The sequence below is a fragment of the Carcharhinus amblyrhynchos genome, chromosome 7 (genome assembly GCF_965287045.1).
Source record: "Carcharhinus amblyrhynchos chromosome 7, sCarAmb.v2.hapA, whole genome shotgun sequence".
Classification (NCBI taxonomy): domain Eukaryota; kingdom Metazoa; phylum Chordata; class Chondrichthyes; order Carcharhiniformes; family Carcharhinidae; genus Carcharhinus; species Carcharhinus amblyrhynchos.
Genome location: NC_137330.1, coordinates 94,143,858 through 94,160,916, shown reverse-complemented (window position 1 = coordinate 94,160,916; position 17,059 = coordinate 94,143,858). Strand labels below are relative to the sequence as shown.

General features: G+C 40.3%; 1 protein-coding gene across 2 annotated transcripts; it reads right to left on the bottom strand.

The window, feature by feature from the left end:
• Positions 1–261: 261 nt before the first annotated feature.
• Positions 262–15,702, bottom strand: hmgn3 (high mobility group nucleosomal binding domain 3). 2 transcript variants are annotated; one of them, XM_080192805.1, is made up of 7 exons: positions 15,557–15,702; positions 13,361–13,408; positions 13,157–13,183; positions 10,632–10,697; positions 7,657–7,758; positions 6,093–6,192; positions 262–4,922 (listed from the first exon to the last, which is right to left on the bottom strand). In XM_080192805.1, the coding sequence occupies exons 1-7, from the start codon at positions 15,572–15,574 to the stop codon at positions 4,909–4,911; spliced, it is 375 nt and encodes a 124-aa protein (XP_080048931.1). In that variant the 5' UTR covers positions 15,575–15,702; the 3' UTR covers positions 262–4,908. The 2 variants fall into 2 exon arrangements, with proteins under 2 accessions (XP_080048931.1, XP_080048932.1); XM_080192806.1 differs by lacking the exon at positions 6,093–6,192 and having other exon boundaries at positions 15,557–15,700.
• Positions 15,703–17,059: the final 1,357 nt, after the last annotated feature.

Genomic DNA, 17,059 nt, shown 5'->3' with positions numbered 1-17,059 from the left:
TTGAGAGTAACTGTTACCTAAAAATGGCTTCCAGTGAAGCAAAAACTTGATTTTAAATTTCTCACTCACTTTTCAATCACTCCATGGCATCATGTCCTATAATATATCATGTCTTCAATTGCCAAAATCCTAAACTCTGGAATTCCCTTCCTAAACTTCTCTGCCACTTTTCGTATTTAAGACAATCCTTAAAAATCTACCTCAATTATTCAATATGTAGCTCATTGTCAAATTGTGTTTGATAAATAAGAAAAATGCAAATTTTTGTTGATATTTATTCATTTTGCTGGTAAATCGATTCTTCTCACATGCTGTTTCACAGGCTGTATAACATGAATTCAGAAAGAACGTTCCACATTGTGATTTTCAGATATGGGACTGTTTGAGTAAAGCTTGAAATCGACATTTGGTTCATCTTTGCAGAGCAGAAGGGAAAATGGTCACTGATACAACCCCCAAGTAGCTGATCACAATGTGTCATTAGCAGAGGCTGAAGACTATAGGGAGCCATAAATGTAAGGGTTAGAAAAAAAGGGACTATAATCTACAAAATAAAAAAGGACTAAACGTAATAAATTCAGCAACACAATCCCCTTTTAATACTCCACATAACAGCCAAGCCCTCCAAAATAAATTGCAGTCCAGTTTACACTTGTCATGCATCACATGAAACCTGTACCTGATACAATTGTATGGCACTAATGCTGACCTTTCTCTTTCTGACATCAGCAGTTGTATTCTGTCAAAACTTTCACTTTGGGTTGATGTAGTACAATCACAATTCAATGAATGGACTGTATGTTCCTGCAAACTCTCCATCTGACCTGATTTTCGTCACGGTGAACTCAATAAGTTGTCCAATTTTGTATTTCTGTGATCTGTCCAAGAGATCAGTCTAATGGTATAACTGTTCTGTGCAATAAGATGTTAAGAATTCGTTCAAATATTGCCTTAAGAAAAGGTTTGGAGGGCTCTGCTTGGATATTGGTGGTCATATTATCCAAAATATCCAATGCCAGAGATTCCCAGTGTCAGGGACTATTCCCATTTATCAATTTTGATTTACTGTAATTATTTACCAATGCTATAGAAGGAAATTAAGGGAGAAACCTCATCAAGTTACTGCAATAAATCCAGAGCATTACTTCAAATTAAACTGGAATATAAAACCAAAAAAATTGAATTTAATATATTAACAGAAAATGTTGGATAAACTCAGCAAGTCTGGCAGTAGCTATGGAGAGAGAGAAATCAAGTTAATGGTTGGAGTCTAAATAACCCTTCTACATAACTGAGCATATCAATAGAAGGGTTATTTAGACTCAAAATATTAAATCAGTTTCTATGCATAGATATTGGCAAACCTACTCTCTAGCAATTTCTGTTTTTATTTCAGATTTCCAGCATCCACAGTATTTTGCTTTGACTTGACATGAAGTTAAGTTTGAGATTTATTTTCATTAAGTGAAGAATTAGAACTGTTTTACTCAAAACATGATCAGTGTTTGGAATGTTGTAGCAGGCAGGATTGTTGAGCCAAAAGGAGTAATTTTTAAACTTTAGTTGGTGGTGGTGGTGGTGGGTGAGAAGTGGCTGTATTAGCCAACTTCATACAGTCATTGTGGATACATAATACTGGTCTCCAAAAGTTCTCATGTGTGGGCATCAAGGTCCTATTTCCAACCTCATGATGCCCAGCTATGATCAGCCATGGTACTGATTAAAGAATATAAAGACCAGGAATTTGTCCCAAACTTCCTCTGCACATGAGAGCCTGGGAAAGGATGATAATCAGTATTTTCTCCTCAAGAGAAAAAATTTGCTGGATACTCCAGTCAAGCTGTGGAAAACGCACCTCTCCTTCTTCAACATCACCTGGTTCCTTGATTAGGACGCAAGTATACAGGCTTGAAACTATGGAGGTTGTACACAGGTATTGTAGTCACAGACATATGAACAAATGGCATAGCTTCTCAAAGATTAAAAGAAGAATTTGCAACCACAATAAGCTGTGGGGTTCCTCAGTTAATACCTCAGTTCTGTGTTGCATGCTGGTGGCAAGAGGCTAACACCAGGGCCAAAGTTTTGGTTAATAATGGGTGTGAACAAAGAACAAAAACAGCCCAGGAAACAGGCCCTTCGGCCCAACAAGCCCGCGCCACCATCTCAACACCAGTCCCCCTCTCCACCCACGACCCTTGTCTAATGTTTAATGGTGTGCAACTGAAGTTGGTTGATATGTCATCAAGGTAAAATCAACTTTTTTCGGCACTACTTGGGTACATCTAGTTACCTCGCTGTTCCTTTTGTCAGTTGATCATTTAAGCCAAATCCCATTTATGATTTCTCAGCTAATGTGAATGTGTTCAATCTAATCTCAACATTTGGAAGGCAAACTTTCAAATGCTGCCAACTCAAGCTCTCAGAGCTGGGACCTTTTAGTTTATTCAACCAGGATCTCAGTTCAGAGATCAGAGAAATATTTTGCCACAAAATGGAAGGGGACAAGAGGATTTGTCACGGGAGCAAGTTACTAGAAAACAAAATATGCATTTGCCAATTTAAGCCAGCAATGGGTCAGAGGTCAACAAATCAGCATCTCTGCCCATTGAAGTGGTGGAGGCTACCTTGCTAAATATTTTTAAGACGTGGGTTGATGGGTTTTTGATAAGAGAGGGGATTAAGGGTTATGGGGAGAGGGCGGGAATGTGGAACTGAGCCACGACAGATCAGCCATGATCTTATTGAATGGCGGGGCAGGCTCGAAGGGCTAGATGGCCTACTCCTGCTCCTATTTCTTATGTTCTTATGTAAGTCTAGTGAGGCATGGCCCAATTCAGCACACAAAAATTTGCTGGGAACATTTTTCCTAAAAAGCTTAGTTGTATGAAACTAAAACACCAACTGCAGGGAATCAGACTAAAACTTATTAGCTGTAGAAGAACTAGTTGGTTGAATGTGTAGAAAAAATGTCAAAACTACTTAATAGCATCACAAATTGGCTTTAACCAAGTATTTCCTCAAATAAAGACTCCTGCTTCATTGAAATTCAGCAGAATAACTATTTTAGCCTCCAGTGGCATAGCAGTCCACATGCTAAAGACGATCAAATTTTGCTAGAACTCCCTTTGAATTTTCAGTCCATTAAAAAAGGGGAAAAAAAATTTCTGAAAAAGCACTGTGCCCAACAACATATCTTAACAAATGCAACACATATAATAGCAACAAGCAGCTCACAAATACATGACCTTTTGCTCAGCTGATCTGCTGAATATCTGAAGTCAGGAGTAGGAAGCCTCATTTTAAACAAACATTCATACTGGTAGTACTACTGAAGACCCATCAAGGAGAATACATGAATAGGCAGGGAATAGAGGGATATGGACCATGTAGAGGCAAGAAAATGATCAGATTAGAGAGGCATCAATGTTGACACAGACTTGGTGGGCCGAAGGGCCTGTTCCTGTGCTGTACTGTTCAGTACTGGAGCCAGGTTACTCCTATACAATTGACATTGCTTATAATGGGTAAAATACTGATGTCCATCTGACAAAAAAAAACAGGGCAATTCTCACCTAATTACTTAACTTCAGTGACGACTGGGGGCGGGGGGGGCAAAGCTGATATGGTAAAGTATCATCAATAGTACTTCAAAGCAGCATCTACCTACTACTGAGTTCAGATTCCATCAGAATAACTTGGCTCTAAATACATCCAGATATGGATGTAAAATGTTGACAGTGGCTGATCTCAACATCAAGGGCCCATGAAGAATAAGCAAATATAATGTTGTACAAGAACATTATTCACAGCACAAAACAGAATGATGATTAAGTTCTAATGGTGTGAATAAAAAAAATGCTTTGGTTCCCTCTACTTAAGTGGCATAATTCCTTTCACCTAGAAGAACTGGAATTCTAATCTCAAGACTTATACGCTTAATGGGCATCATCTTCCTGGCTTACATGGCATCAGTATCCTATTATTAATTGGATGTGAACATGAAGCATTATTCCTCTACATCAAGAATACCGTAGATATGTTTAACTGGTTAAGATGCTGCTTTACGATCATAAACTGCAAGATCTCTCTGCCTAAAACCTCCATGCCTTTGGTCACCTCAAACTCAATTATTTTGTTTGCTCTCCTGTTCAGGCTCTCATTCTCCAATTGTTGGGGCAGCTGAGCTGGATCCTATTGGGAGTTATTACTTTAAACAATCTGTTGGGACAATTTGCACATCCATGGATATTATTCGGCCAGGGAGAAAGCAGAACTAAACATTACCTTCCTTAAAACAAGTTCACATCATTATTGATTTAGCATCCGAAAAATGTAAGAATGCATACATTTAGCATCTTTGATGTTAACTTTTTCTGAGTAAAAAAAATGGTATCCAGACAAAATAAACTGTTTTTTTAAAACAGATATTCTATAATAAACAGAAGAACTGTTTATTACAAAGCAGACATCACAAACCAACCAGGCGGTCACATCATCACTCACCCATATCAACTTTTAGCACAATTCACCACTGAATTATTGCTTTACAAAAACATTCAAAAAAAAGTTAAACTAAGATTGAATGTAGAATTGCAATCACGAAAAGCAGTAAAGCCAACATTTCCAAACTTAAAAGCCCATGAAACAAATACCCAAGTTATCAAGAGAAAACAATGTAAAATCTTTCCAATTGCAAAATCATTGTTCTTTTGCAAAGTTACAAATATCCCAATTTCCTAAAGATGTTCAGGTTTTCTCAATGTCGTTCAGCATTAAGTGTACTAATCCTAAAAATATTTGCATTTACAAAATACTTGATAAAAATATTTTCAATTCTACAAGTGGTACATTAAAAATCAACTGAAGACAATGCCAGATCTTCAGTCATTCTGATCGCTTGCAGATTCAGTTTTCTGTTCCTAGAAACAAAGATAGTTTAATTAGACAATTGTAAACATTTAACTAGTTTACAGGGAATCTGATATGGGTCTTTTTTTGCTTTCATAATTTCCAGTCAGTAAAATCACATTTCACTATATTAGTGATACCCACTTGAGCTGATTCAAAGACTACTTTCACACTGCTTCAAAAATGTTAAAAATAGTATATTCAATGCTCTTTTTATGGGCCACCAATAAGTGCAAGACACTGTGCATACTAGACAATGCAATCTACACAGCTCAGGAGTAGAGTGAAGCAGCACTCAAGTTATACCTGCCCTGACTCCAAAGAACCAGAACTGCATGTTAATGCACATGCTGTCTTTGAATCGCATATATCAAGGCTACTTTGAAAAACCAAAATCTATGACAGAGCCAATTATTAATAAGGTGAAAAAGAAAGATACACACCATCATGAACAAACAATGCAAGTCCAGTTTGATACAATGAGGCCATATATAAAATGTAGGATCCTGTATTTTGTGGATGCCAGATAACCATTGCAGCCAAGATTGATTTTCTTTGTTTAGCCAATTGAATTTTCCAGCATCTTATTTAAAAGTTTATTTATTAGTGTCACAAGTAGGCTTACATAACAGTGCAATGAAGTTACTGTGAAAATCCCCTAGTTGCCAGTTCGGGTACACTGAGGGAGAATTTAGCATGACTAATCCACCTAACCAGCACATCTTTGGACTGTGGGAGGAAACTGGAGCGCCCAGAGGAAACCCACGCAAGCACAGGGAGAGCGTGCAAATTCCACACAAGTTTTAGTTATGCTCAGATTATAAAGTCACTTCTATAAGTGGCCTGCAACATGAACTGAAACAGTTGAATTGTCAGATTAGCGCATACTCAATGTTAGAAATAGCATCACCTTTAGTACTGTTGTGCAATATACAAGCCACTGTGAAGGCAACCGTCCATGGATGGAACAGAAATCAGATAGAAAGTTTATAACAATACTAGCTTATTATCCTTCTACCTTCAGGGCAATATTAATCATTTGATACATAATTATTACACACATAGGCACACACCTATTAGTCAGTTTGATGTAAGACTGAAAATGGCAGAAACACTGCACTCAAAAAAAAAATAGCCAACTACAGCACACCATTTAACATACACTGCACACTCTTTCATACCCTTAACTGCCACAGTCACAACCTGTCCTTTCACCGACAGTGAGTGAGGTGGGGTACCTCTAGCTGAAGTGACACTAACTGAGGGTCGAGAGACAAGGATCTGCAATTGTTAGCAAAAAGGAAAAACCTGAACAAGAAATTAAGTTTTACAGAATCACAAGACTGTTACTACATGAAAGGAGGCTATTCAGATTGTCATGTAAAGAGCAACTCATTTAGACTCACACACATCCCTGCCTTATTCTCCCACAGCCCTGCATTTTTTCCTCTTCAGATAATCATGCAGTTTCCCTTTGAAAGCCATGATTAAATCTGCCTCCACAACATCCAGGCAGTGCTTTCCAGATCCTACCTATTCGCTGCGCAAGAAATTTTCACATGTGACCTGTGTTTCTTTTGCAATTCACCTCAAATAAATGTTCCTGGTTCTCAACCCTTCTCCCAAAGGAAACAGATTTTCTTTATTTATTCTGTCCAGACTCATTTTTAAAAACTCACTTAAATTGCCTTTAAATCTTCTATAAAGAGAACAATCCCAGCATCACCATCTACGTGTCTCTTGACACCGCACTCCAATGTCTTCACATCCTAAGAGTGTGGTGCAACCCCCAGAATTGGACACAATACCCTATACAACAATGGCTCAAAAGGTTCACCATAACTTCCTTGCTTTTGTATTCTTAAGCTCCTATTATAGAAGGCCGGGTTCCTATCTGCCTTATTAACTGCTTTCTCAACCTGCCATAACACTTTCAACAATTCGTGCATCTTTACTCAGATTCATCTGCTCCTGCACCCTTTCATTTGCCACTTGTCTGCTGATTTCACAAGCCTGGCCAGGTCCCCTTAAAATCTACTACTGCCCCCTTACAGTTCACAATTCTTCCACGTTTGTGTCATTTGGAAACTTCCTAATTGTGGCTTGTGCAGCCAAGTTTATGTGAAGGCCATTTGGCACAGCAAGTCCACACCGACCGCAATTCCACCCAGGCCCTGTCCCCATACGTTTACCCAACATAGTCCCCCTGACACTAAGGGACAATTAGCATGGCCAATCCACCTAATCTGCATATCTTTGGACTGTAGGAGGAAACCAGAGTACCCAGAGGAAATCCACGCAGACACAGGGAGAACGTGCAGACTCCACACAGACAGTGACCCAAGCTGGGGATCAAAGCCGGGTCCCTGGCGCCGTGAGGCAGCAGTGCTAACCACTGTGCCACCCTGTTGAATATAGCTGAAGAAAAGTAGTGATCCTAATAGCGATCCATGGAGAACTTCATTATTTGCATCATCCTCCAGCCCACAAAACAATCATTGACCAGTATTCTGTTCATAGCCACTCAGCCAACTGTGCATCTATGCTGCATTCCATGGGCTCCAACTCTGCTGATAAAATCTGTAATGTGGCAGTTTATCAAACACCTTTTGGAAGTCCATGCAGACCACATTGAAGATTAATTACCCCTCATTAATTAAATCAGTTAAATACAATCTGCCCTTAATTCACTTTTTTAAAAAATATAAAACTTTTTAAAGAGTGCACATCGCATTCAAAATGTACCTCATCAGGTTTTGTTTCACCATTTTCAGCAGGTGCAACTTCTTCCTTAGCTACTTTCTTCTCCTTCCCTCTCGGCTGTTTCTTGGGCTTTGGTGAAAGCTTCTACAATTTAAAGAGATCAAATGGTCCTGAAAGTCTGTTTTTCAAATAACATGAAACCAAGAATTTCACTGTATAGAGAATTTATTGGTTATGGACATCAAGTTACATATCACCCATGCACAAGTAGTTCAGGATATGCTGCAGTTTCTGATGCTTCCAACAGTTCAAGTTGCACATCACAGTATAATAGTAAATTTACTGACCAATATCACAATTGACTAGGTAGATATATTACACACCATACTGACACTGAAGTGAAAAGTGATGAGGCTAATGCAATAAATCTCAGAATCATGAGCCAAATGGTGTTAGGATGCCACACAGGAAAAGTATTTATTTGAGGATACTGTTTACAGGTTCCTTCTGCACAATATATGGCAGCAGTAAAGAAACTTAGGATCTGGAGTAGAATTATAAAATCACAGCATTCGTATTGAGCCTTACAGAGCATACTTTGCTCAAGGGCAACCAGTGTAAAATTTTGGCCAGGATATACAAAGACATCCTAGCCATGGAAAATATGCCCTGGGTCTCTTTAGTATAAGGGGAGACAAAATAAGCAGTTTATATACACTGATGAAAACCAATAGGGCATTGTCTGCCCAATGGCCTTTCTAGACTTGCAGGGGTGGACTGTATAAAAGGAAATAGAAAGCTCCAGAAGCATACAAGTTTATCAGTGACCTTTATTAAACTCCGTCACTGGGAAGGGAAAAAGGAAGTGCTTTGTATGTGGTATAAAATTGCTGGGTCAATGACAACAGGATTTCTGTTGTACTCTATACCCTAAACTCTTTTAAGATTTAAGTATTCTAAAATAAAACATGTTGATCAACTGGCTCTCTCACTTGACCCTCCAACTTTCTACACCTTTAGAATTAATATAGATTCTGGGGAAAAGGGCACAAATTTTGACACCAAAGAACCATCTTAGACAAAAAGTCCAATCTAGACTTTGCTTCTTTCAAAATGCAAGTGACAGATTTAAACACCACACACTATTTTTTTCCCCAATCAGCATGAGGTTTTCATCTTTAGGAGACACTACCAATTCATTTTGTACCATTTCCTCCATTGCACAGCAACAGAACTCAGCATGAATGAACTGGCATGTGTGTGAAAGTTGATAAGTTCTAAATATGAAGACAATTTTACCACCACGCCCGTCCCAGAATCGGAGGAGGCGCAGCTCGCAGAACCGAGTTCCCTGTTGGCCTCGGGTGGGATTTTACAAGCCTTGCCTCAGTAAGGTCGTAAAATGCCAGCCAATGTGTTACTCTGCAATGAAAGAACTTATGACAAGATTGAGTCAGGAACATTCATCGTCATATTACACTGCTGCACAGGTCACTTGAAAGATGAGGGTATAACTGCTTCTTTGATATGCTCCAGCTCTTCACTGACAATAATAATGGAGGGAAGCCTTCAATAGCATCCTGAATGCCAGAGAGATTATGATACCAGAACATACAATATTTATAGTTTAAGGGTTTATTGGCTAACTGCACTACCAGTATGTGTGGCCCATGACATGTAAAAGCAAAAGCTTCAAACTCAATACATGTTGGAGTCTCCCTCCCATTTAAGACAGATGAGGAAAATTTTATTTTGTCTTGAGGGTTAAGAGTTTGTGAAACTCAGGCAGGGTCATAAGGCAATTGATTCTCTTGTTAGTCCAGAATCTCAGGTTATCAGGGATAGATAGGATAATGGTGTTAGGGCTGCAACCACATTAGCCATGACCTTATTGAATAGTAGAGCAGGTTGAAGGGGCAGAATAGCCCATTCCTGTTCGTAGGGATCTGGGTGTGTAGGTCCACAGTTCCCTAAAAGTGGCAACAAGGTGATTATGAAGGCATATGGCATGCTTGCCTTCATAGCCGAGGCATTGAATACAAGAGTTGGGAATTCATGCTGCAGCTATACAAGACCCTGGTTAGGCTACATTTCGAGTAGTGTGTGTAGTTAAGTACACCACACTACCAGAAAGATGTGGAAGCTTTGGAGAGAGCGCAAAGAAAGTTTGCTAGGATGTTGCCTGGTCTCAAGGATGTTGGCTTTGAGGAGAGGGTGAGGTTAAATAAACTAGGATTGTTTTCACTGGAAAGACAGTGGCTGAGGGGAGGTCTGATAGAGGTCTACAAAATTATGAGAGGTTTTTCCCCCAAGGTGGAAGTGTCAATTACAAGGAAACGCAGGTTCAAGGTGAGAGGAGGAAAGTTTAAGGGAGACACGCGGGGAAAGTTTTTCATGTAGAGGATGGTGGGTGCCTGGAACATGTTGCCAGAGGAGGTGGTGGAAGCAGGCAGATTAGCAACATTTGAGAGGCATCTGGAAGGGCACATGAATAGGAAGGAAATAGAGGGATATGAACCAAGTAGGGCAAAAGGCTTTTTTAAAAACTTTAGTTAGGGCACCATGATTGGCACAGGCTTGAAGGGCCGAAGGTCCTGTTCCTGTGCTGTACTTTTCTTTGTTTTGTTCTAATTGGACACGTTAAGCACAGGATGCTAAAAATGCCCTCACACCTGAGGGTGGAAAAATAGAATGCAATAGATGCCTTTTCACTATTGGATGACCAGACAATGAGCTATGTTGCAAAGTATAAAGGAGGAGATAATCAAGGACAGAATCAGTTTCTGTTGTAACATCAACCCTGGCTAAACAAACCCAATATAATTACTGTTTAGGCTCACAAGACAAATAACCATACGAGAAAGGCACTAGAGATCAGTAGAATCATACATCAATGCATGTCAGGAGAGGATCGAGGATATGATTTTCTCCTTTAAAAATATTCATTGCATTAATTTGTAAGAGGATAATCATTAGTTGTCAAAGTGTTACAGCTTTTAAACAATATAGATTCTCACCCGGGCACGTTTCTGTGGTTTGGACTCTTCTTTCGCAGCCGCCGCGGCTGCAGCAGCAGCAGCATTCTACAACAAAAATTGCAAATAATTACAAAAATACAAAACATACATTCAATGGCTTAAATGTACTTTAGTAAATCTGGGGGAGGGAAGGATTCCTAACTCTCTATTCAAGAATTAGTCCAACTGTGGACATGAAAAGAAAAATGCTCTGATCAATAAATAATTTGATCAAGCCATTCACAATGTTTTATATTTCTACAGTTACATTTAACTTGGAAAAAATAAGCCTTTGCCCCTATGTTCCTTTTATCCCAGTTACCCAAACTGAACAGCCCCTTTACACCATACAAGAGGAAATTTAGCAACATAGGATGCAGTAGTTTGTACTGAATGAAAAGTCACTGAATAGTATAGATAAGCAAAAAAAAAAATTGCACTAGAGGTTTAAAAACATAATTCCTTTGAAATGCGGGTAGGCGAAGCTATATGAAAAGTTTGAGGTTTTATAAATAGGTGAAGAAATAATGATATTTTTCTCCAAGAATAACTGCAGGAGCACTTGAAGCAGACACTCAACATTAGGGATAAGACATCAGGTGGCAAATGGATTGAGGCACAAGAACATCAGGTGGAAAATTTTGAAACAGCCAATAAAAGGGGACCAAGAATATGAGGTGATAAGACACAAGGCAAGAGCAGCAAAGCAGGTAGCCAAAATGTATATGCAGTGCATGTAAAGAAACTGCTCTTGTATAAATGATATTATGCAAGTCTGTGAAATCAGTGACTGCGGTGTTGTTGTAGATTCTGTTCCAGATTTGCAAGTCACTCTCCATTTCTTCAATCCTGCGTATGGGAAACTTGGCCTGTTCTTGAAATGTTGCCCAAACAAAACTCATATCAATTCATACTTGGTTAGCCAAACATTCCATACATGTGAAGGAGACACTCTGGAATACATTGATACCTTCCCATATCGTGACAGCCATCTCCCTCAAAAACCTCCATGCACAATGAAATCCAACACAAGATTAGCTACACTAGCTCAGCCTTCTACAAACTAAGCAAATCTTTGACAACAAAGACTTCCGCCAAGTCAACAAAGTCCAAATGTACACAGCATTTGTAATGTGGAACTCGCTAACAGCACTGTGGGTATACCTAGACCACATGGAGTACAGCACTTCAAAACGGCAGCTCACCATCAGCTTCTCAAAAGACAATTAGGGATCAGCAATAAAAATACTGGCTGAGCCAGCAATGCCAACATCCCATGAATTTTTAAAACAAAAAAAAAAAATCACATTTTTGTACTAGAGATCTGGAGAATGCTAGAGAAATTCCAATGCAATGAACCCAGAAAATGCTAGTATCCTTTATGAAGTCAGCTCCACAAGCATTCAGGCAAGTCTGAAAAGTCACATTTGATGGATTGGTCACTGTGCCCAGGTGACCAAAGGTATCTCCCCTGACTGGTTTCCTGACTTCTCAGATGAGCAAGTTTCAGGGAAGGACAAAACAAAAATGCTTCACTGACACTCTGGAGTTCCCCTTAGACACCAACAACTGGAGGAGCTTACTACCAATTGTTCAAAAAAAAAGCAACAACTTATCCATCAAACTGTACCAGACTGAGTCCCAGATGTCTGACCAAAGAGGCAGAAGAGAATCAGAGAAGGAAGAAAACCCTGCACCCCAGATCACACTACTTTTTGGGACATCCTGCCCCATATGCCCAAAGATCAGTGGAGCAAGAATCCACCTGCAATTCAAGACAAATGCTAGAAACTCATGACCGAATGGATGCTAGCCTCAAATCAAAGGACAGCAATGACAGCAGTCATCACAATTTGCAAGTAACTTCACAGGCAGGAGAAGATCATTTTCCAGAAACACACCAGGAATTCTCACATGCCAGCATACACCTGATGAAATAACAGGACCTGCAATGTTACTCAAATAAAGCAAGTAAAGTCGCCATAGTCCCAGATGACCGTAGGATGCTCTCTCCTTTGAGGGCGAGAGCTGACTGCTGGTGATTTAACCTGATGCCCACCACACCTCAGGCAAGGGGCAAGGCTGAGAAGGAGAAACCTTCATGAATAACCTCAGCCAGTACAGAAATTGATGATGTTGGCATCGCTCTGCATCACAAACCTGCCACCCAGCCAACTGAGCTAACCAGCTCCCCAGTTACCCAGATATGCTGGTGCTGGGGAAGGTCCCTCACCAACATCCGGGTACCCAAACATTTTCTTTTAAATGCATCAAATGCAGGAGTGGTACCACAGGATGAGTCATGGGTGGAATTTACCAGTTGACACTGACAAACAAAATGGACTTGTCCATGATGCTCAAGAGGCTACTGCAACAAACATGAGCATTGAAGCATTTGTTCGACAGTTAAATTCCAAAATTAAGACAGAATGCACTTGGGATAGCCACCTGTATTGACACTGAAATGAGCAACATTTTAATCACCTCATTTACACACGTCGTATTTGGATTGTAAATCTACTTACTTTTTCCAATCTATCAGATCTTCTGAGCTGCAAAAGGAGGAGGATAATATTTATTTTTTTGGTGCATTGAACAGATTAACAAGATAATGCACTGCTGCCATTAAATATTCTTTTGAAGGTCCACAACTATTAAGTTAAAGACATTATCAAACAGCTATGAAAATGCAAGTGTAAATCTGGAAGAAAACCTAATAAAATTCTCACCGGCTTAGCCACTTTTGTATCAGATTTTTGATCACCTTCACTTTGGGCCTGGAAGGACAACATTGCAAATAATGTTAATTTGAAACCCGTCTAGCTGTAAATGGCAAATTAATTGAGTTCTAGGTGTTTTCTATCAAAGAAATACCACCCAGACAATACAACATAAACAAAGCGTGCACAAACCGATGACTCACATTTTCTTTGCCACTTAAAGTAACTCATTTTAAAAAATACAACCAATTTAAACTGCAAAGATGTTTATAGACGTGCAGACTTTAAATACCAGCTGTCCTCTCCCTTACATCTGGGCCTTGCCTCACCTCCCAGTCCCTAACAGAAGTGTTGCCCCCGCCTGCCCCCACTACTGTACACTTCCCATCTACTGACTGATAGCATTCCAGCCTACAGTAACAAGCGCTAGCAATAATTTCTGCTTTGATGGTTCCCTCATCTTCTCCACACTGTCCAGAAACTGACTGATTCTTTGCCTCTGCTTCCCATCCAGACCAAGCACACCAATGTTCTCGGTCCAAAACATTAAATAATCCCACCTCACATGAATTGAAAATTACTGAAGCTTTGATGGAGATAAAAATCACTGAGCCAACTGCTCCCTCGAGGTTCAGATTAATTCTTGCTCTATTAATCCACAAATCTCTCATCCCAGTTGGAGAATCGCAATTTTGAAGCTGAAAGATGCGCTGGTTAGGTGTATTAACCTGAACAGGTGCCAGTGTGTGGCAACTAGGGTAATTTTACAGTAACTTCATTGCAATGTTAATGTAAGCCTTATTCGCGACTAATAAATAAACTTTTAATTTTAGACTCCTTTTAATGCTTGCTGTTAGTCTAACTCCAGTTCTCATTCCATCCTGTGACAACTGGCCCATTTAAAACTCACTCTATTGCAAGTTAGCAAATATTATTAATAATCACACCCTTCCATTTAGTTAGCCTTTCAACAGCCATCCCTCATGCACCACATTTCTAAGACACTTAATTTCTCACTTCCCTCCCTCATGGGGTGGCACAGTAGTTAGCACTGCTGCCTCACAATGCCAGGGACCCAGGCTTGATTCCTGGCTTGGTTCACTGCGTGGAGTCTGCACATACTCCCTGTGTCTGCATGGGTTTCCTCCAGGTTTCCTCTCACAGTCCAAAAGACGTGCTGGTTAGGTGCATTGACAATGTTAAATTCTCCCTCAGTGTACCCAAACAGGTGGGGAGTGTGGTGACTAGGAGATTTTCACAGTAACTTCATTGTGGTATTAATGTAAACCTACTTGTGACACTAATAAATATAGTTAATAAACTTAAACATTACCTTGTTCCTACATTATTTACCCCCCTCCCTATTTCCCCTCAGCTTCCCCCAATATTAGCTGTCTCCCAACTTTAGCATTTTCCCAAAAATGGCTAAATTCCTGAAGTGTCATCAATCCCTGTCTTGTTACTTTTCTTCCACCTTCAAATGCTCACCTCCTTCCATTTAGGTGAGCCCTTGTATTACCCTCTATTCTCATTCCCCCCACCCCCCCATGCTCATTCCCGCCTCGGGCATCATCGGTGCTCGTGAGGCGGGATGCCGGGAGCGAGCACGCAGTCGGGCTGGGGAGCGAGCACGTAGGGCAGTGGGGACTGAGTGAGTGACAGGTACATACGGGCTCCGCTAAAAGCCCACAGGCGGAGATTAGTTTCAAACATGGCTTTAGCCTTCGAAAGAGGAGGAATAAAAAAAAAGGGACTCCACACATCAATGTCCTTTAAAAACATGCACGAAACACCGACACAGCAAAATTTATCATCCTCTCATTTGCATTCATGATATACACATTACAAGGGAGGGAAAACGAACAAAGCCACCTGGAAACATAGAAAGAAAAACAGGTTCAACATTTGAAATATTGAAGTGAAGAAAGACCCCATTTGTTCCAGCCATCATGGAGGGGAAAAGGACATCAAATCTTGTTGGAATTTTAACCACTTTCAGTTTCGTTACCTTAAAAGTTTGCCAGTAAATTAAAACTTTTTATTAAATAATAAAAAGGGCAATTTGGAAAACGAGTACAAAAGAATGTTGCAACGCATTTCTATTTACCTTTTCCAAAGAGAACGCGCCATACGCATCCGAGTTACCAGATTTTTAAAACATAAATGCAATTTAAACAAAAAATTGACCCTGCAACCCAAACTTACCGTCCTTTTAGGAGGCATGGTTGCAAGAAAAAGTGGATCGGGTTAGCCTGTAGCAATGCACAGCCGAACCTAACGTCGCCACACCGATGTTGCAAGTTTCAGACAGCGCAGTTCAATTTCTAAACACCTCGCTAATCAGATGATAATATCATGCTAATTACATGCAAGACTGATCCCGCCCTCAGCGCCTTAGTGGTGGAACCCTCCTTTAGCCCCGCCCCACTCTCCCCAATCCTGCCTTTCCATTGGCCAGAGAACAATGGGTGAGGAGCGTTGCCGAGGGAGCCAGGAGAGCGGCTCCAGGCATTGGCTCCCCCGCCTGTCAATCTGGAAGAAGCTGTATCTGAAATGTGAAATTGCTGCAATTTGGGGGCTGGAAATCTAGTACACCCACAAAAAAGAAACACTCCCCCCTCTTCTCCTGGGCAGTGTTATTTGAACCCAGAATCTATGCATGGAGCAATTATATTTGTACATCCAATCACGGCGCCACAGAGCCAATGCATTTGCCTGTTTGGATATTTTGAATTCAAAAGCAAACATCCCGAAGATTGGCAGCAGTTAAGCAGGGCTGCTGGAAACGTACAGAATCACTCAGCCTTTCCTGAGCTGAAAGATTGGCTAATGTTTCAGGCACAGCCATTGTTCATTAAGCATATTCGTAATATTTAAGTTGGAATAAACCTTTCAGGCTGAACGTGATGGGTAGACCCCCCTCACTCACCGCCCTCTCGCATTGGTAACCTGGCGTTGTTCCATGGACACATTCTGTCCCATGGACACAAATTTCAATAATACACGCAGCCACCGTTGATATAATGTAGCACGTTGCGATATAAAGAGTAATACTTTTTCACAGCAGGTCTAACAAAGTAACCTAATTTGATAGTGCTCCTCGCACAACGTGTTTTGCATTAATAAAAAAAAACAAAGCATCTTAGAGGTTTATGTGGACGCTGAGCAGAAATTTGAAAAAAAGAGTGGGAGGAATGTAGGCTTAGTTGAAGAGACGGACCTTCAGGAGATTTTGGAAAGTGGAAAGGCAAAGCGGGTCGGGGGATACAATTTTATCGAAGTTGCATAATAGTGGATAACATTTTACGTAAAAAGTAGACAGAAGTTGGGTGATGAATGAGTAACAGAACACATTCAGATGAGTCGTAGACAGGCTGAGAGATATGGCTGGTGCACATTGACCTGGGAGGATGGAGCGAGGCAATGGAACAGTTTGAAGATGAGGCAAAAGATGTTTCAAATACATTAATTGGGGCTGAATGAGGATGATGGATGTGCACGGTGGCACCAGGAGCGAACACAGATTGCAAAGTTATTTTGTTTATCTTTAGTGATGTTAGTTCTTGCCACATCTTTGAATTTCTTAGGGACTTCTTTTAATGTTAAAGGCCTAAAAAGTAAAAGGGCAATAGAGAAAGGATTGGACCCATGCGTGTAAGCATGGAAGCAAAGGGCTAGCTGATTACTTTGCATCTGCCTCAATGCTCC

Excerpts from the sequence above, each read along its gene's own strand:
- hmgn3 (XM_080192805.1), bottom strand. Across the intron at positions 13,184-13,360 it reads ATACAAAAGTGGCTAAGCCG|CTCAGAAGATCTGATAGATT; the intron begins GTGAGAATTTTA and ends CTCCTTTTGCAG. Across the intron at positions 10,698-13,156 it reads GATCTGATAGATTGGAAAAA|AATGCTGCTGCTGCTGCAGC; the intron begins GTAAGTAGATTT and ends TTTTTGTTGTAG.